This window comes from Moschus berezovskii, chromosome X (genome assembly GCF_049115385.1).
Source record: "Moschus berezovskii isolate FMDL1 chromosome X, NW_MosBer_1.0, whole genome shotgun sequence".
Classification (NCBI taxonomy): Eukaryota; Metazoa; Chordata; class Mammalia; order Artiodactyla; family Moschidae; genus Moschus; species Moschus berezovskii.
In genome coordinates, this window is record NC_142488.1 from 20,564,373 (window position 1) to 20,586,501 (window position 22,129).

At 37.2% G+C, this 22,129-nt stretch overlaps 1 protein-coding gene across 4 annotated transcripts in view; it reads left to right on the forward strand.

The window, feature by feature from the left end:
* The window catches only part of CNKSR2 (connector enhancer of kinase suppressor of Ras 2), a 279,203-nt gene that overhangs the window by 41,454 nt on the left and 215,620 nt on the right, over positions 1 to 22,129 (forward strand). For all 4 annotated transcript variants that reach the window (XM_055438270.2, XM_055438271.2, XM_055438272.2 and 1 more), the window contains exon 2: positions 20,505 to 20,668. In XM_055438270.2, coding sequence (XP_055294245.1) covers positions 20,505 to 20,668 — 164 coding nt within the window. The remainder of the gene's footprint in view (positions 1 to 20,504; positions 20,669 to 22,129) is intronic.

Here is a 22,129-nt window from a genome sequence, read left to right on the forward strand (position 1 = left end):
CATGGAAGCAACCTAGATGTCCATCTGCAGACGAATGGATAAGAAAGCTTTGGTACATATACACAATGGAGTATTTATTCAGCCATCAAAAAGAATGCATTTGAATCAGTTCTAATGAGGTGGATGAAACTGGAGCCTATTATACAGAGTGAAGTAAGCCAGAAAGAAAAACACCAATACAATATACTAACGCATATATATGGAATTTAGAAAGATGGTAATGATAACCCTGTATATGAGACAGCAAAAGAGACACAGATGTATAGAACAGTCTTTTGGACTCTGTGGGAGAGGACGAGGGTGGGATGATTGGGGAGAATGGCATTGAAACATGTATATTATCATATGTGAAACAAATCACCAGTCCAGGTTCGACGTGTGATACAGGATCCTCGGGGCTGGTGCATGGGGATGACCCAGAGGGAGGATAAGGGGAGGAGGGAGGTGGGAGGGGGGTTCAGGAAGGGGAACTCATGTACACCCAGTGCAGATTCATGTCAATGTATGGCAAAACCAACCAATATAATAAATAAATAAATAAAATCTTCATGCAGTTGCTCAGTAAAAATAAAATAAAATAGAAAACGGAAGGTAAGTGTTGTCTGTGTAATCCTCCTTTTCTTTTCTTAAAGATCAAAATGTGTAAGAACCCTAAATTGAAAAGTTTCATTGGTTCTGCTCCTCTTCGTAATACTTTCACTTTTCTGGCTTTACCAGGTCATAGTCACAGAGTAACACTACTCTTCCTATTTGACAGTCTATGAGAGCTTTTAATTGTGGAACATTAGTAGAACTTTATTTTTTAAAATGAATCGAAGAGCCATAAGATATTTTGAAGCACATGTAAACCTGTAGTTCATATTGTAGTGTTAAAAAATTATGTGAAGATTTAAATGAAGGATAAATAAATAAATCTTATTCCAGAAGAAATGCCCCTAATTTAGGTATTCATTAGCTTGCACCAGGTTGAACTAGTTAAAGTTTACCTCAAGGCTGGAATGTACTGTTTGTATTGAAGAGAAAATGCCATAGTAAAGCATGTGGGACGTGTTTCCTTGCAGAGAGTACCAGTTTCTCCAGATTAGCTGTATTCTGTTTCCTACGGTAGTCTTTTAAGTCATTTGTTAGTTTCTTTTTCTTGTTTTATCCTTACAAGATAATCACCAACTGCATGCCCCTCCTGTTCAAGCAGAAATAATTTTTTCTCCTCCTTTTTGGGATTTTAGGTTTGGGGTTGCTATGAAAAGTAATGAAATCAGCTTTTGACATGATTCAGTTTCAGATAGGAATGCACGGTTTTATTTTGAACTCTTCACTTTTTTTGGTTTAATATTTAATATTACTATTAAATATTAATGTTTTAAATATTATTTAATATTTAATAGCACTGGACGTCAGGATTAAAGTGCTTTTTATGTTAAGTAGAAGTGTCCAAAACTTTAACAGGAACTTAAAGTTGCCTTTATCATTATTCCATGAATCACACTCTTCCTAAATGACTTTAATCTGTGATGCTATAGCCAAAGAATATATTTCCTGGGAGGCTGCTGACAATAAAAGATGTAATTGTAGCTTTTCCTGCATTGTTACATATGTTAGTATAATTCATACTTCCTTTCTTGAAATGAAAAATTCATATTCACCATAGGTTCCTTCAAGATTTTTTCCATTTCTGGAAAAATACCTTGAATTCCAGTCGGCTGTTAAAAGTTATGAGTAGTGAATTATTGCCTTTGAGAACAGTTTTGACGCTTGTCTGCCAGTATTTCTGTAGCTTTCACCAGGGTTGTTTGTAATGCTTATCACAGTTAGTTTTATTTTGTATATTTATAGAATTTGCAAAAGAGTTCAGGAAATAGCTTAGTTTGTGGCTGCTCAAGATGATCCTTGGTAAGCACTTGGTTCCTTTCACAGGTTGATTTACAGCTGTCTTGAGTATAGGCCTATGCTGCAGTCAATGGTAGCATATTTATGTATATGCAAATCTTGCATCCCTCAGGGTCTTTTTACTGAAATTAACCAATGGAGAGATTTGGGATTGAATTGAAATAAAAGCTTGCTAAAAGGATTGTTTGCACAGCTGCTTTTAGGCAGTGACCAAAGTCTCTCAGGAGAGTGAGTGAATACACTCTTGTTGGAGCAAACTCAGAAGTTTTTGAGTCGTGCTTTGCATAATATAAAGTCATTAATATGTTGGATCTTTGCCCTTGCTCTAACCTCCCCCAGCCCTCATATTCCCCCCATCCTGCCCCGCCTTTTCCTTAGTCTCCTTTCCTTAGAAGAGCTGATTGTTTATTCTTTGTGTCCTGTGGAGGTAATTTTTTTAAAAAATTATGGTCTCGTATGACATCAGTGTATAGTGATCTAAAGTTAAATTTCATGTTAGACAGTTTTTAAATCGTGAGAACTGAATGAAATGATGTCTATGCATCTTTATCTTATAACCGGCTGTCTATGAAACTAGGGTTTTGAGTAGTAATTTAATCAAAGAAATCAGAGAACATTAAGCTCCATTAACTATTGGGTCGCCAACAATATGGACCTAGGATTAAATTATGACTTGGAACTTTGCATATGTCATCTAAAAGTTAATTCTTAAATTCTTGGCAGGGACTTGCCATCTGCTAAGAAACAGATGTGGTGGAGGTTAATTTGTGACTAGAGAAGCAATGTTGTCTCTGTGGTAAGGAGTAAGGGTAAGATTAAAAAAAGCAGGTCTATCAAATTATTTCCTTTACTCAATATTTAGCCAAGTCCCTGATGTGTCCCCACAATCTCCCTCCTCCCCCTCCCTGTCTCCTGGCTCATTCATATGCATCTCTGTAAAACTTTATCCTCCTTCCTTTCTAATTTATTAGTATTTCTGATTCTGGTCCCCAGTTAGGAATTTGGCATCTGGAGGGAACAAAGTGCTCACTAACACTGGTTTTTTTCCAGTTTGTTAAAAGGAGGAACCACACTTCCCTAACCAGTGGTGACTGCAGTAGAATGTTATCACAGTGAGAGAGAATTTTAATTATACTAAGCAGAGAGGAATTGTGAGAAATATTGGAAGGTTCTCATATCCTTGGAGCTCTTTGAGAAATGCTTAATGATAGTGAAACCAAGCAGGACCCCTTGGGGCCCTCTCCAGTACAAATCATTTGTGTCCTCCCTTTCATATTTGCAGGAAATGAGTTTCATTCAGCCCCCTAGACTTTCCTTGAGTTCCAAAGGGTAGTTTCAAAGGGTTGCTAATCAGTGAAGTGAGGGAATGCAGAGACAAAGGGGGAGCCCTCAAGAAATTATAGCACAGCAATGAAAGATGGGTCCTGGTTCCTTCTCAAGGGATATACACAGCCATATGTCTCTTGAGTTCTTCTATGGAAGCTAAAGCCTCTACCCGGGTGGAGAATGGAAACCAGACTGAGCACATGACTTTTTCTGGAGCACCACCCTTTATGTTACCACCAACCAATCAGAAGAAAGTCACACACCCTGCAGCCTTCACCCCCAATTTTGCCTATAAAACTTGTCCCTGAGGTGTTGAGGGACAGGGAAGCCAGGCACGCTGCAGTCCCTGGGGTCGCAAAGAGTGGGACAGGACTTGGCGACTGAACAACAACAGTTGTACCTGGTTAATACTAATTGCAAATAAGATTGATCAAAAAAAAAAAACAAACACAAAACTTCCCCCTGAAAACCATCTGGGAGTTCCAGTTTTTTAACACCTATTCTCCTTACTTAGCCCTACAATAAACCTTTCTCTGCTCCAAACCCCAAAACACAAACTTGGGTTGGGTACCAATAGGGAATAAAAGTTTGTATTGTTTGTTGTTTCTTTATTTTTAAAAAAACAAAACTTGCACTGAATTCTTTTATAGTTGATGATAATATTGTGAGGCATGAGAATAATTTAGGCTGGTGAGTTTCTCCATGGACTTCATATTTTGGAAAATTAGGACATTTTCTAAATACCAATCTTAAAAGATGCGGTTAGGGATTTATTCAAATAAACATAATTTCGATTAGTTTTGAATACATTTTTTTCTTTCCACTTGGTTAAAATAATTTGTCTAGGTTACAGTATGAGAATTTGTTATTGTGTGGTTTATAAACTTATGGTGAATATTTGTTGATCTGTGGGTATCATAATAAATATATTTCCTAATTAGGACTGGTAAGCCTATAAACGCTTCCCTGGTGGCTCAGATGGTAAGAATCCGCCTGCATTACAGGAGACCCTGGGTTGGGAAGATCCCCTGGAGGGAATGGCTACTCACTCCAGTGTTCTTGCCTGGATAATTCCATGGAAAAAGGAGCCTGGTGGGCTACAGTCCATGACGTTGCAAAAAGTCATGACTGAGCGACTAAGCACAGCACAGCACAGCAGCCGACCTGTGTCTGTTTATGTGTATTGCCAGTCATCCTTATTGTCCTATTTGATAATGACCCCATCACTTATTGAAAAAGTCTTCTCTTTTTGCATCTGACAAGCTTGGCTGCAGTAATGGCTATTGTTATTTGGGACCTTGTTAAAAATACACAATCTCGGCCCCCACGCTACAGCAACTGAATCAGAACCTTGAGTTTAATCAGCTTGCTAGATCTTTTGGATGCACATGAAGTTTAAGAAGCAATGAAAAACTGACCTTGTTTTGCATTATAAATTATTGGAATTATCTTGAGAAGGTCTTATGAATTTTAGGGAAAAAAAAAATCAGCCCCTCAAAATAGCCTGTTCTCCTAGGCAAAGTAAAATTTACATACAGGCAAATAAAATTATTAGTAAAATTGTATGATATTATGTATTGATTCTGCTACATAAAGGAACACATATATAAAACTCAATATCAGAATTTCTGTTTTTAATAGACAACCCAGAAGTGACTGGATTCTTTTAATCTTGAAAATAAATCCTTATGAATACATTTTAGCTTTGTGTTAAAGGTCAAAATTCATAGCTTTTTAAATTTCAATATTCAGTAAAGCTAAGTGATATAGACATTAGATGGAAGGTAAATGTTGACTGAAAGTTTGTTGTCGTTCAGTCACTAAGTTGTGTCTGACTCTTTGTGACTTCCCTACCCTTCACTATCTTCCAGAGTTTGTTCAGATTCATGTCCCTTGAGTCAGTGATGCTATCTATCTTATCCTCTGCCAGCCTCTTCTCCTTTTGCTTTCAGTCTTTCCCAGATTTCAGGACCTTTTCCAATGAGTTGGCTCTTCACGTCAGGTGGCCAAAGTATTGGAGCGTCAACTTCAGCATCAGTCCTTCCAATAAATAATCAGGGTTGAATTCCTTTAGGATTGCCTGGTTTGATCTCCTTGTAATTTAAGGGACTCTAAAGAGTCTTCTCCATTACCACAATTCTAAGGCACTCAGCCTTCTTTAGGGTCCAACTCTCATATCAATACATGACTACTGGAAAAACCATAGTTCTGATTATATGGACCTTTGTTGACAAAGTGATGTCTCTGCTTTTTATACACTGTGTAGTTTTGTCATAGCTTTCCTTCCAAGGAGGAAGTGTCTTTTAATTTCATGACTGCAGTCACCATCTGCAGTGACTTTGGAGCCCAAGAAAATAAAATCTATCACTGCTTCCACTTTTCCCCATCTATTTGCCATGAAGTGATGGTCATCGGGACCAGATGTCATGATCTTAGTTTTTTGAATGTTGAGTTTCAAGTCTGCTTTTTCACTCTTATTTTTCAGCCTCATCAAAAGGCTTTTCTGCCATTAGAGTGGAATCATATGTATATCTGATGTTGTTGACATTTTTCCTAACAATCTTAATCCCCACTTATGATTCATCCAGCCCAGCATTTCGCATGATGTACTCTGCATATAAGTTAAATAAACATACTCCTTTCCCAATTTAGAACCTGTCAGTTCCATGTAAGGTTGTAACTATTGCTTCTTGGCTTGCATACAGGTTTCTCAGGCACCAGGCAAGGTGGTCTGGTATTCCCATCTCTTAAAGAATTTTCCACAGTTTGTTGTGATCCACACAGTCAAAGGCTTTAGCATAGTCAATGAAGCAGATGTTTTTTTGAATTCGCTAGATTTTTCTATGATCCAACATATTTTAGCAATTTGATATCTGGTTCTGCTGCCTTTTCAAAGCCCAGCTTGTACATCTGGAAGTTTTCGGTTCATGTACTGCTGAAGCTTAGCTTGAAGGATTTTGAGCATAACCTTAATAGCATGCAAAATGAGTGCAAATGTCCAGTAGTTTGAACATTCTTTGGCACTGCCCTTCTTTGGGATTGGAATGAAAACTGACCTTTTCCAGTCTTGTGGCCACTGCTGAGTTTTCCAAATTTGCTGGCATATTGAATGCAGCATTTTAACAGCATCATCTTTTAGGATTTGAAATAGCTCATCTGGAATTCCATCACCTCCACTTGAGCTTTGTTTGTAGTAATGTTTCCTAAGGCCCACTTGAATTCACACTCCGAGATGTCTGCATCTAGGGGAATGACTACACCATCATGGTTATCCAGGTCATTAAGACCTTTTTTGTACAGTTCTATGTATTCTTACCACCATTCTTAATCTCTTCTGCTTCTCTTAGGTCATTACTATTTCTCTCTTTTATCATGCCCATCCTTGAATGAAATGTTCCTTTGATACCTCCAGTTTTCTTGAAGAGATCTCCTGTCTTTCCCATTCTATTGCTTTCCTCTACTTGGCATTGTTCATTTAAGAAGACCTTCTTATCCCTCCTTGCTGTTCTCTGGAACTCTGCATTTGGTTGGATCTATCTTTCCCTTTCTCCATTGCTTTTCGCTTATCTTCTTTCCTCAGCTATTTGTAAAGCCTCCAGGCAAACACTTTGCCTTCTTGCAGTTTCTATTTCTTTGGGATGGTTTTGGTCACTGCCTTCTGTACAGTGTTACAAATTTGTGTCCATAGTTCTTCAGGCACTGTTTCTACCAGGTCTAATCCCTTGAAAACATGTGTCACCTTCACTGTATAATGGTAAGGGGTATGATTTAGACCATATGTGAATGGCCTAGTGGTTTTCCTTGCTTTCCTTAATTAAAGTACAGACTAGTAGCCAGCCAATCAGGGCAATGTACAGGCTAGGAGTCAGCCAATCAGAGCACAGTACAGACTAGAATTCAGCCAATCATGGCAATGTACAGTCTGTGACTCAGCCAATCAGTGCAAACTACAGACTAGACGACAGTGAATCAGGGCAAAGTACACGCTTGGAATCAGCCAATCAGAGCAGAATACAGCCTGTCTTTGTTGTTCAGTTGCTAAGTGGTGTCCTACTCTTCCCAACCCCATGGACTGCATCAGGCCTGGCTTCCCTGTCCTTCATTATCTCCCAGAGTTTGCTCAAATTTATGTCCATTGAGTCTGTGATGCTATCTAAGTATCTTATTCTCTGTCACTCCCTTTTCCTCTTGCCTTCAATCTTTCCTAGTATCAGGGCCTTTTTCAGTGAGTCGACTCTTCACATCAGGTGGAGGTTCAGTTGATTTACTTTAGGATTGACTGGTTTGATCTCCTTGCTTTGCGAGGGACTCTCAAGAGTCTTCTCCAGCACCACAATTCAAAAGCATCAATTCTTCAGCCCTCAGCTTTCTTTATGGTCCAACTTTCACATTCATACATGACTACTGGAAAAAACATAGCTTTGACTAGACAGACCTTTGTCAGCAAACTGATGTCTCTGCCTTTTATATGCTGTTTAGGTTTGTCATAGCTTTCCTTCCAAGGAGGAAGTGTCTTTTAATTTCATGACTGCAGTCACCATCCACAGTGATTTTGGAGCCCAAGAAAATAAAATCTGTCACTGCTTACACTTTTTTCCTGTCTGTTTGTGTTGAAGTAATGGGACCAGTGCCATGATCCTAGTTTTTCGTTGAGTTTTAAGTCAGCTTTTTCATTCTCCTCTTTCATCTTCATCAAGAGGCTCTTTAGTTCCTCTTCACTTTCTGCCATTAGTGTGACATCACCTGCATTTCTGAGGTTGTTGATATTTCTTCTGGCAATCTTGATCCCAGCATAGGATTCAACCCAGCATTTTGCATGATGTACTCTGCATATAAGTTAAATAAATAGGGTGATAGTATACAGTCTTGTTGTACTCCTTTCCCAATTGTGAACCAGTCATTTGTTCCACGTTAGATTGTAACTGTTGTTTCTTGGTGCACATACAGTTTTCTTTGGAGACAGGTAAGGTAGTCGGGTATTCACATCTCTTTAAGAATTTTCCACCATTTGTTGTGATCTAGAGTCTAAGACTTTAGCGTAGTCCCTCCTCCAGTGGACCATGTTTTGCTGGAACTCTCTACTATGAACCATCTATCCTGGGTGGCCTTGCATGGCTTGGCTCATATCTTCATTGATTTACACAAGCCCCTTCTCCAGGACAAGGCTGTGATCCATGAAGGGGACTGAAAATTAAATTGAGTCTAATATTTTATAACCTGTTTTAGGAGTCATACCATATGTAAAACAGATAGCCAATGGGAATTTGCCCTATGAATCAGAGAACTCAAACGATCTCTGTATCAACCTAGATGGGTAGGATGGGGAGGGAAATGGGAGCAAGGTGCAAGAGGGAGGGGATATGTGTATACCTATGGCTGATTCATGTTGATGTTTGACAAAAAACAACAAAATTCTGTAAAGCAATTATCCTGCAATTAAAAAATAAGTAAATTTAAAACTTTCTACAGTTCATAACTTTTATAAATAAAATAAATTAAATGTACAGTGAATAAGTTCTCTGAAATATTTCACTATTTCTGCAGGTTTACTAACATCATAAAATACATTTCAACTAAAATTCACAAATCTAAAAACCTGTTAGGCATTTTTAGGCGTTTTAAGTTGGAAATGAAAGTTTTACTTGTTGGGTCAGATGCTTGTTGCTTCAAATGCTTGTTGCATTTGAAGTGCTAGTTACAAGAAAATCAAATACCTTCAATGTATAAATGCTATTAAGTTTTTAAAGGACTCTGGAGTATGAGTAAGTTTGTTTAAAGAAATTTAGTCTGTTCAACTTGAATCAGCTCTGTCAAACATTAATTAAAAGCCTCATTTAAAATAAATAAATAAATAAGTAAATTTAACAAAATGTTTTAAAACGCTAAAGATTTCTTTTTGGCTTGAACCTGTCAAATTCTTGACTAGTTATTGTTTGTTATAGACATTTATCGTGGCAATAAGTGTGTCAGTGTGTGTGTGTGTGTGTGTGTGTGTGTGTGTACCAGAGGCGGAGGATACACACAGTGAATTTGGAATGCTATATAAGATTTGTAGTTAGGGAAGCGTCATAGGAGATGTATTGAGATTAGGTTTACTAGTGGATGGTACCCTTTCTTTCTATAGTTATTACTTTAATGCTAGAGTTTTCTTTTGGGAAAGTTATTTCACTCAGAATTAATGATTTGCATAAGTTTAGATTAAAATGATCAGCTGTAACTTCTCAAGACAGTTTTTTACTTTCTATTACCATACTGTTTTTTTATTTTTGAATCACCATTTTAAAAGATGTTTCTTCCTTTATCTCATTTTTTCCCATTGGCTTTTGATTTGTTGTTCAGGTATAAATGACATGGGTTAGGTTGTATTTCTAGGTCTTTTTCTCCTTACTTTTTGTTACTAGGAGGAGACTAGGTGGTGGTGTTGGGGGAAGGTGTGGTGTAGGTAGCGTGGAGGAATGAAATAGCCCAAGAAAAGACATGTTTGGGAAAGCTTATTCAACTCCCATGACTGGAATAACTTGAGAAGTGAAGGTACTGAGCAGGAAGATGAGTTCCTGCCAAAGACAATCTTTTCTTGGCAAAAGGTAAACTGGTCACAAGTCACTGTGCTACACATTGAAGCCAGTGGGAGCTTTTGTGAGCACAAATCTGAATGCAGGCTTCAGTAATGCTGGCCTTCTTTCAGTGCTTCATACTCTCCATCCTCTCTCCCACCTTTGGATCTTTGCTGTTTCCAGAATCTAATACTCTTCCCTCCCCCTTTGCGTAACTGTCTCACACTCCTCTTGTCACACTTCTCACAGAAAACCTACCCTTGAACTGTCAAATTTGGTCATATCCCCCATTACAGGCTTTTGAAACACCATTCAAAGATACCTTTCCTTCGATTTACATGTCAGAGTTGCTTGTGTGATTCTTTATGTAATGGTCTTCTTTCCCATTAAACTGTTAGCTCCATGAAGGACGGGACCATGTCTATTTCTGCTTACCTTTTATTCATATTCCCTAGAATAATACCTAGATCATAACTAGGCATTTGATAAATAACTTGTTGAATGAATAAATGAAAGTTGATATCAGGAAATGGAAAAGCACTTGGGAGGGATCCTGATATTGAGCCAGAAAGAGAGATATTCCTAGCTCAGCAAGCTAGTTGGTCAGAGGAAAATCATATACAGGTCTGTGCTAAGGAATAGTTATTGATTTAGGAATCTGATTTAAATCTGAAGAAAATCAAGAATATTAAGGGAAGCCTGGGGCTGAGATAAAACAAGATTAGATGACTCTCCAGAAGTAAAGTTGGCTCAACAGGTTTTGCCCTTTACAGTGGCATGGCCCAGGTTGTCCCCACATCAACATTGGGCAAACTGCCTACCCCACCCTCCTCCCCAGAGAAGGAGATCTCTCCCAGCACTCAAAGATGACTGATTAATCCTTTCTGCTACTATTCCTTCAACATTTATATGGATGGTGTTTGGATACAAAATTGCTTTCCTCCCTTGGTATAGCTAATGTACATTTTTTTATAAAATTCAAAATCCACATATTGCTGAAACTTTTGGCATGTCTTCACATTCAACAATATTGTTGAGACATTAAATGAAAATATTAAAAAACAGAAGATAGCTGTATTAAATACTGTTGTGATTAGGCTAATTATTTTTTTATGATGTATTAGCTTGGTTGCGGCGGAGAAGGCAATGGCAAGCCACTCCAGTACTCTTGCCTAGAAAATCCCATGGATGGAGGAGCCTGGTAGGCTGCAGTCCGTAGGGTTGCTAAGGGTCGGACATGACTGAGCGACTTCACTTTCACTTTTCAATTTCACACATTGGAGAAGGAAATGGCAACCCACTCCAGTGTTCTTGCCTGGAGAATCCCAGGGACGGGAGAGCCTGGTGGGCTTCTGTCTGTGGGGTCGCACAGACTCGGACACGATTGAAGTGACTTAGCAGCAGCAGCAGCAGCAGCCTGGTTGAGATATTTTGATGAGTTTCATGTAAGATTCCCTGAATTTAGTAAATCATTGCTTTTGATGGTTTCTTTGAAGTCAACAAAAAGAAGAATTGTGTTTCTGTTAGAGAAACTTAATTACACAGGAACATAGCATTTGTAATCAAATATAAAATAGTAAATTACCGGAGTGGCTTTCATAAACACATATACTTCCCCAAATTCTTAAGTCTTTTTAAAATTTGAAAGTAGTTAATTTAGGCTAAGGTTGATACTTTGGCCACCTGATGCAAAGAGCTGTCTCATTTGAAAAGACCCTGATGCTGGGAAAGATTGAAGGCGAGAGGAGAAGGGGATGACAGAGGATGAGATGGTTAGATGGCGTCACTGACTCAATGGACATGAGTTTGAGTGAACTCTGGGAGTTGGTGATGGACAGGGAGGCCTGGCGTGCTGCAGTCTTGGGGTTGCAGAGAGTAGGACACGACTGAGCGACTGAACTAAACTGAACTGAATTTTTTAGTTAGCTTGTACTTATTAATATATATATAATGTAAAATTTACCATTTTTAATCATTAAAATTTTTTAAATTATAAAATACACATGACATCAAATTTACTATTTTAGACATATTGAAATGTACAGTTCAGTGATGTTATGTCCATTCACATTGTTAAGCTACCGTCACTAATATCTATCCATGAAACAATTCATCTTGTAAAACTGAAACTCTGTACCTATTAAACACTAACTCCCTCTCTCAGCCCTTGGCAACCAGCTTTCTACTTTATGTCCATGAATTCTAGGTATTCTAGGTACCTCATATAATTTCAGTCATATACTATTTGTCCTTTTGTGAATGGTCTATTTCACTTTGTGCTCAGGGATCATCCATTTTATAGTATGTGTCAGCATTTCTTTCCTTTTTTTAAGACTGAAAAATATTCTGTTGTTTGTTCATCTGTTGATGGACACTTGGGTGTTTCCACCTTTTGTTTATTGTGAATAATGCTGCTATGAATATGGGTATACAGATTTTTTTTATCTTTTTATATTGGAATATAGTTGATTAGCAGTGTTTTGTTAATTTCAGGTGTACAACAAAGTGATTCATTTATACAAATATCATTCTTTTTCAAATTATTTTCCCAATTAGGCTGTTAAATAATATTGAGCAGAGTTCCCTGTGATATACATTAAATCTTTATTGGTTATCCATTTTAAATATAGCAGTATATACAAAAAATTAAACAAATGAACTTATTTGTGAAACAGAAACTGACTCACAGACTTGGAGAACAAATTTTTGGTGACCAGGGGAAAGATAGGGGGAGAGATATTTCAGGAATTTGTTATTGACAGATACCTTTTTGAGACCTTGCTTTCACTTCTTTTGGCTCCAGAAGTGAAATTACTGAATTACATGGTAGTTGTTTTTTTTCCATTTTTTTGAGTAACTATTGACTCTTTTCCATGGTGGTTGTATCATTTTATATTCCTATTAATGGTGTTTATACACATCCTTGACAACACTTGTTGTTTTGTATCTTGTTTATTTTGTTTTGTTGGATCATTTCTATCCTAATGGATATGAGGTAGTATTTCATTGTAATTTTGGCTTGTATTTCCTAGTGACTAGTGATGTTGAACATCTTTTAATGTGCTTATTGGACATCTATATACAATCGTTCTTTGGAGAAATGTCTATTTAAGGCTTTTGCCATTTGTTAGTCAACTTTTTTCATTGTTGTTGAGTTACAGATGAGTTCTTTTTTATATATTTTTATTTATTTATTTTTAGTTTTATTTTTTATTTATTTATTTTTTTTACTTTACATTATTGTATTGGTTTTGCCATATATTGACATGAATCTGCCCCGGGTATACATGTGTTCCCCATCTTGAACCCACCTCCCTCCCCATCCCATCCCTCTGGTTCATCCCAGTACACCAGCCCCGAGCATCCTGTATCATGCATCGAACCTGGACTGGCGATTCGTTTCCCATATGATAGTATACAGTTTCAATGCCATTCTCCCAAATCATCCCACCCTCGCCCTCTCCCACAGAGTCCAAAAGACTGTTCTATACATCTGTGTCTCTTTTGCTGTCTCGTATATAGGGTTATCATTATCATCTTTCTAAATTCCATATATATGCATTAATATACTGCATTGGTGTTTTTCTTTCTGGCTTACTTCACTCTGTATAATAGGCTCCAGTTTCATCCATCTCATTAGAACTGGTTCAAATATATTCTTTTTAATTGCTGAGTAATACTTCATTGTGTTTATGTACCACAGCTTTCTTATTCATTCGTCTGCAGATGGACATCTAGGTTGCTTCCATGTCCTGGCTATTATAAACAGTGCTGCGATAAACATTGGAGTACATTCTTTATTCTGGAGTTCTTTATCTATTCTTTCTCTTGCCAGAATTCTCATTTGCAAATATTTTCTCCCATTCCATGAAGTGAAGTGAAGTGAAGTCGCTCAGTCGTGTCCGTCTCTTTGCGACCCCATGGACTGTAGCCTACTAGGCTCCTCTGTTCATGGGATTTTCCAGGCAAGAGTACTGGAGTGGGTTGCCATTTCCTTCTCCCCCATTCCATGAGTGCCTTTTAATTGTTTATAGTGTGCTTTAATGAACAAAATTCCTTAATTTTGATGAAGTTCAATTTATTTGTTTTTTTTTCTTTTATTGCTTGTGACTTGTACTTTTTTAAGTCAAAATCTGTAAATGTGCTTTTCAAGATTAGAAGTATGACAGTAGGAGTCTTTTATTTTCAATTGTCATTTAATGTATATACATAATGTATCCTCAAAACATTTTAAACACCTGTTGACAAACTATCGATTTTCCAAAGATGATTCAACTCCAACTCACCCATTTATTTTTATTATTATAAAAGTGAGACTCTACTAGCTATTTTCTCCTTAGAATTAGAACCTCTGTTGAGAAATTGTAACATCTTTAAAGCCAGTAAATATGAGTATTTTTTGTTTTTGTGATAATCAGTTACTATTTGGCATACAAGACAATAAAATTTTAGGAAAAATGTATTTCAACATTGCTGTAAGAGACTCCAATTAGAACCTGTAGTTGTGTTTATTAAAGGGGTTTATTGAAGGCGGTATTCATTACATCACACAAGAATTTCTTCCAATGGGAAATCTTTTTTTGGCTTCAGTATTAGACACTTTTGAACTGTGGTCCTGGAGAACACTCTTTAGAGTCCCTAAAATTACAAGGAGATCAAACCAGTCAATCCTACATGAAATCAACCCTGAATATTCATTGGAAGAACTGATGCTGTAGCTGAAACTCCAGTACTTTGACCACCTGATGCAAAGAGCCAACTCATTGGAAATGATCCTGTTGCTGGGAAAGATCAAAGGCAAAAGGAGAAAGGGGCAGCAGAAGATGAGCTGGTTGGATGGCATCAATGACTCAATCGACATGAATCTGAGGGAACTCTGGGAGATAATGAAAGACAGGAAGCCTTGCATGCTGCAGTCCATGAGGTCACGAAGAGTCACACACAACCTAGGAACTGAACAACAACAAATCAGGAATAGGTGAACTTCTCTTAGAAATTGGTTTGCTTTTCTAATGAGTATTTTTAACTGTGTACCTGATCCAGTTTTCTTCTTTATTATCTTCTAGGCAATTTACAAACAGTGTTCTATCTCCTCCCATACTTTAGCAAGTCTAATATTTTTCATTGTTATGAAGTTTGTTATTACCATTATTTCTGGATCCCATTTAATGACTAATGATATTTTCTCTCAACCATATTTTTCTCATCTACTTTTTAATTTGTGTTCTGCTGAGTTGTGCATGCTTGTGTGCATGGAAATGACATACTTAAACCCCTTTTGATATAAAGTAAAATTTAAATAAAGGGATTTTAAAACAATGTCTTTAAAGTTTCAAATGGAAAATAGAAAAAATATTTTTGGTATAATGTCTTTCTAGTATGTTACAGATGATCACTTTGGGAAAAATTCTAATTCCTTCTAATTTAGCATAGGCTTTAAAGGTAGAGATTTGGTGTCAGATGGACTTGGTTTTAGACTTTAGACTTACTATTTATTAAGCTATGGGATCCAGGGCATGATCTCTAAATGTCCATTTTCTTATCTGTAAAATCAAGATAGTTATATGTAATCCATAAGAGTGTCCTACAGATTAAATGAGAAAATGTTTGTGAAGTTCTTAAAACAGTGCTTGGCACACAGCACAAAATAAATAAATAAATAAATTGAACATATTACTGTTAATCAGAATGAACTTTTCTACTTGGAAATAATGGAAAAGTATTGCCAGCTTGACATTTTCTAGAAGAAATTAGGACAAAGTAAATTAGAACAGACCCAGAAGAAAATTGACCTTCCTTTTCCTATTTTATCTGGTTTTCTTGGAAATCCATGTACAAAGAAATCATATACTATTTGTTTTAGAGAAACTGCTGGTTTGTAGAAGGAGGGTGTTGAAGAACATAAGGACAAGGAGTTCTCAAGTCAGCATGTATTGCATTGGTTTCAGTGATATCTAAAAACCTTGCATTTTGTCCTTTTATTCATTTGAACACAGCATCAGATGAAATGCCAAACAGGTCCCCTATTCTGTTCAATTTATCAGAATATACTTACATGGAATTCATGTAGTTTTAAATAATTTTTCCATGTATGTCTGGAAGAATATGATTTTACAGCCCCTGTCCTATGTTGTCATTTGTTCGTTTTAATAACTCTATGTTTCTATCTCCATTTATCTCTTTTTGCAAGCATACAGATTATTGTTGAGGTCTGTTTTTTAACCTTGAAATGATCTGATGTAGTCCAATCAAAACAGATTGGACTTTAGAATCCTTTGGCACTAGGTTTTAATCCTTGCTTTGTCAGTCAGTTACTGTGTAAACTTGCAAATGGATAAATGGTGACATTATTCACCTTTAGATCTTTTCACCATATAGTCTTGTTGGTATAACAATAGCCCCTTTGTCCCTGTGACACCTCCTTATCAACTTTCCATCCTCATCAATACCATACGATCTCCTAAAAGAATATTCTATATGCAAGGCCTCTAATTTCTCACCATTCAACTCCATGCTCTGTCTGACTTCTGGTTTTACTATTATGATTTTCTGATTGAAGTCACCGATAGTCTCCTTGTTGTCAGATTAAGAGTGGGCTTTGAATTGTGGTCAGCTGACTGCTAGTCTTGAATTTTTTTTTGTTGTTGTTCATCTTCATAATACCACCCGTTTCTCTCTCTCTTTTTTTTTTTCATCCCTCCTTTGCTGTACTTGCTCAATTTGGCTCTAGCAAAGTAATGCTCAGAATTCTCCAAGTTAGGCTTCAAGAGTACATGAACTGAGAACTTCCACATTTCAAGCTGGATTTAGAAGAGACAGAGGAACCAAAGATCAAATTGCCATCATCTGTTGGATCGTAGAAAAAACAAGAGAATTTACAGAAAATCATCTACTTCTGCTTCATTGACCAAACTACAGCTTTTGACTGTGGATCACAACAAACTGTGGAAAATTCTTAAAGAGATGGGAATACTAGACCACCTGACCTGCCTCCTGAGAACCTGTATGCAGGTCAAGAAGCAACAGTTAGAGCAGGACATGGAACAACAGACTGGTTCCAATTCTGGAAAGGAATACAACAAGGCTGTATATTGTCACCCTGCTTGTTTAACTTATATGCAGAGTACATCATGAGAAATGCTGGGCTGGATGAAGCACAAGCTGGAATCAAGATTGCTGGGAGAAATATCAATAACCTCAGATACGCAGATGACACCACCCTTATGGCAGAAAACGAAAAGGAATTAAAGAGCCTCTTGATGAAAGTGAAAGAGGAAAGTGAAAAAGCTGGCTTAAAATTCAACATTCAGAAAACTAAGATCATGGCATCAGGTCCCATCGCTTCATGGCATATAGACATGAAAACAATGGAAACTGACAGACTTTATTTTCTTGGGCTCCAAAATCACTGCAGATGGTGACTGCAACCATGAAATTAAAGGACACTTGCTCCTTGGAAGAAAAGCTAAAGCTATGACCAACCTTGACAGCATATTAAAAACAGAGGCATTAGGACAAAGATCTGCCTAGTCAAAGCACTGGTTTTTCCAGTAGATACGTATGGATGTGAGAGTTGGACAATAAAGAAAACTGAGCGCCAAAGAATTGATGCTTTTGAACTGTGGTGGAGAAGACTCTTGAGAGTCCCTTGGACTGCAAGGAGATTCAACCAGTCCATCCTAAAGGAGATGAGTCCTGAATATTCATTGGAAGGACTGATGCTGAAGCTCCAGTACTTTGGCAACCTGATGTGAAGAACTGACTTATTAGAAAAGACCCTGATGGTGGGAAAGCTTGAAGCTAGAAGGAGAACAGAACAACAGAGAATGAGATGGTTGGATGGCATCATTTACTTGATGGACATGAGTTTGAACAAGCTCCTGGACTTGGTGATGGATAGGGAAGCCTGATGTGCTGCAATCCATGGGGTTGCAAAGAGTCAAACGCAACAGAACTAAAGACAACATTCAATTTTTGGAGAAAAAACTTGGGTTTGGGGAGAAAAGTAGAAATGGTGGTGGTCCCTATGGTGGATCTTGGCCATCTAAGAAGTCTTCTAGAGACCACAGTCACTGAGTGGTTTTCTGCTACATCACTGTATACATCCTATATTATATCAGCTTCTTAGAGAGAATTCTGTTTATAGTCTCTCAGCTTTGCCAATTAGCAGGGTGAAGGAGACTTTTCAAAGGTAGTTAAATGCATGAATGCACACTGCCCCAAAGTTAGTAGTAGGTACTTAGTAAATAGTTGCTGAAAGGAATGCTGGAAACATTATTCCCTGGTCTGGGTCTTTTATATCAGTCACTATGATAAAATGATATGAGAAGGAAATTTTTTTCAGTAAAAATTTTAGTATGTTCCAAGTAATAAATTATATTCCAAAATTAATATTTTCCAAATATTGTATACCCTGTAGTTCATTTATAATATTTCTAATTTTTTTTTTCATTTGCAGAGTAAAATTGATGTTGGTGGCATTTCAATTGTATAAGTTTTAATATGTGTATAGATTTGCATTCTCATATCACAGTTGGGACACAAAACAGTTTCATCACCTCCAAAATCTCCTTCTTGCTGCTTTATAGTGATAGCCTCTTAATATACCCAATATCTGGCAACTACTGATATGTTTTCTGCTACAATAGTTTCATCATTTTCACTATGTAATACAAATGCAATCTTGAAGTAAGCCCTTTCATATCAGTCATATTCACTCAGCATAATACTCTTTGAGCTCCATTCAAGTTATTGTGTATGTCAGTTGTTCCTTTTTAATTGCTAAGTAGTATTCCATGGCGTGGATGCTCCACTGTTTGTTATTCTTGTTCACATTATTTCCCATTTGTTTAATCAGATATTGCCTAACTTTTGTTGCAATTTAGAATTATCTAGTGGCATAAAGGGTTTTGAAGAAAACTTTCTTATTTTTTTTGGTTGAATAAAATTAAATTTGAATAGAGGAAGAAGCAGAGCAAAGAGTAAATACTCTTTTACTTACAAATTAAGAGTGATGGCCAGCTTATCTCTGAATTAAATCAAGAATTTAACATGGCTATATCATCTCACAACTATATGAGAATTGTCAAAACAAAATTTAACTGCATGGGTTGTAGAGCAAAATCATGTGTCTAGATTTATTAGATATTCTAGGTATCTATAAAGTACCCTATGTACTGATGTAGTTTGGTCAGTTTTCCAGTGATTAGAATACAATATTTAGTTATTATACTGGAATAGGTGGTGGTGCCATTCACTGAGACGGTGATTACAGGAGACTCCTCTGGAGGGGAAAATTAGAAGTTGTGTTGTGGACGTGTTACAGTATATATATATGTAGGTTTGGCATTCATAAGGGAAATCTGAAATGGATGTTTAAGATCTCAGATGGAAGTTGAAGACATGGATGTGAATGAGATTCTTCAGTTAGAATGTAATGAGTGAGAGGTAAAGCAAGTAGGAAGGGGTCTCTGGAGTGCAGAGCAATAATATTTTAGGACAGATGAAGAAAGCATCCTGAAAGGGAACTGACAACAGATGGGCAAAGAGAACCAAGAAAGAGCAATGTACACAGAAAGACTGCAGGGTAACTCAAGTTACTTTAAGAAAGTTTGAAATTTAGTGAAGACATGTGTGACCTGGTATACTAAACTACAGTACCAGGAACCAGGCAGCTTTTAGGAGTATCTATTCTTCTTTCAATGGCTACAAAATTTCTGTTATGGAACTTTGCTTCCCTTTGCAAAGTTTTTCTAATCTTGTCTCTGCTTTCTCTTCTTACTTATAGTATCTGCTCCATCATAATTTCAGCTGAGTTGTAGCCCATTATTACCTTTCATTTCTCTCCTTGACATATAATCAAGACCTTTTAGATATGGAGAATTGCCTCACTTTCTTGGTATTTCTTACTTAAAAATCTTATTAGTCCAGTTCAACATTTATATCAAGTCATTTCATAGGTTATTGAAGCCACTCAATCTGTAGCCTGGCCAATCAATTATGAAGTACCCTGAGTAATCTTGAAAACCATATCCATTGTGGATTTCTGCTTTTGGATCTGTAAATTGCAAATGATGGTAGATTAAAGAGTGCATTATAGCTGAGGAAATAAATGTGTAAGGGGTTTGGCTTTGAAGGGAATAACAGACTAGTGGGAAACACAGCATCAAGGAAATCAAGGAAAGAATTTTGTTTTATTTTGTTTTTTAAGGTGACAGAGGTTTGAACATAGAAGTCAATAAAAAAAATGGTTTACTTCAACATTTAATTTTTTAATTGTTGAAGTAGTGTTAAGGTGGCAGAGGAAGATTGAATAGCCTTGTATTGAAACAAGGATACCTCTCCCTCTGCAATGGAGTTAAAGAAGAAAGGAGGAGGGGGTGGAGATAAATTTGGAAGTAGGGGAATATGCCCATTAACACATTTTGTGAAACAGGCCACAAAGAGAATGCTGAGAAGAGTGGTAAAGATTTCCAGTAGTTGCTGAGGAAAATTCAAATAGGAACCTAACAGCTAAGGATAGGAGGAAGTGATTACCTCCCCCCGCCCCCGCCCCCGCCCAGTGAAGCCCATATATAAGTTGAGAAAAGGTGGATGACTGAACTAGTCCAGAGCTGAAATGGACTCAATTTGTGACTTGGTAGGAGTTAATGCTTGCTTTATTTTAAAAATTGGTTTGGTTCCACTGGTTTTTTGTTGTTGTTTTTCATTCTGGTCTTCAATATATTTCTTCTACAGGTCTTGATGACTGTTTGCAACAGTATATCAAGAATTTTGAGAGGGAGAAGATCAGTGGGGATCAGCTGCTGCGCATCACACATCAGGAACTAGAGGATCTGGGAGTCAGCCGGATCGGCCATCAGGAGCTGATTTTGGAAGCGGTTGACCTTTTGTGTGCACTGGTAAGAGCATCATAGAACTGGTGGGAAGGGAAACTGCTTTTCCTCCCTGTTTTCTTTCCTTTTAAAAAATTTCCTAAAATTTTTTTGTTTCTTCTTCTCCTTCTCTTTACAAAAATAATTTCAATGCAAGAAGAAAAAAAAAATCCCCTAATTATCAGCCAACTGGATGTGGTATTTTCCTCCTTCATTGTATATGATGTGTTATGCCATGCCAAGTTACAAATTAAGGAGGCTTATTAACTTAATTTGTGGCATTTTATCTAGCTACTTGAAAAACTAAGAGCTCACTAAGGAAGTTTTCACAGCAGCACTTGGGATGTACAGTTGCATACAATCATTTATAAAGTTCATTTCCTTCTAAAAGTTTGATTTAGTATCCCAAATGTTAAGTAATCCTATTTTAGAAAAAATAATCCTTAAAATAATCAATTATTTTAGTGTTCTTTACATATACATCAATGAATATTGAATATTGTATATATGTCTGCTTATGTATGCTATAAGAGCAGTGCCTAGTCAAGGCAAGAGAAATCAACATCAAAATAATCCTGCAAGATTTTGATAGTACATTAGATATTGTGAGAGGAATATAGATTCCCCTCCACCCCTATGTTAGCTAAAATGACACTAGCATGATTGTGGCTAGAAGTACAGTGAGGAAGAACATGAGTCTTGTAATATAATAATATGGGACTGAAATTTGACTCAGTCAGTTAATGACATTTGTGGACAAATCATTTCACCATTGCCTTAGTTCTTTTATTTAAAATAGAGATATTTTATTTAAACAGGAGATATTTTATTTAAAAGAAAAAAAAGAGAGAGAGCTTCCTTGGTGGCTCAGCCAGTAAAGAATCTACCTGCAATGTGGGAGACCTGGGTTGTAACCCTGAGTTGGGAAGATCTCCTAGAGAAGGGAATAACTACCCATTCCAACATTCTTGCCTGGAGAATTCTATGGACAAAGGAGCCTGGTGGGCTACAGTCCATGGGGTTGCAAAGAGTTAGACATGACCGAGCAACTACTCTTTATGGGCTTCCCAGGTGGTGCTAGTGATAAAGAACCTCCCTGCCAATGCAGGAGATGTAAGAGACTCAGGTTTGATCCCTGAGTCGGGTAGGTCCCCTGGAGGAGGGCATGGCAGACCACTCCAGTATTCTTGCCTGGAGAATCCCATGGACGGAGGAGCCTGGCGGGCTACATACAGTCCATGGGATCGCACAGAGTCGGACATGACTGAGCAACTTAGCACAATGTCAGCTATCTCTTGGTGGTGGTGTGAAAATGAGATAGTGTTTGAATGTTCCTAATTCACTGCCTGGCATCCAGTCACCATTCAATAAGTTGTTGCTGTTATTAAGATGATGATTAATAATAAATGTAGATAATTAAACATTATTCAAGCATCCATATACTCACTGTAAGTGTCAAATGTACGATCTAGTTCCTGCCATCTTGAA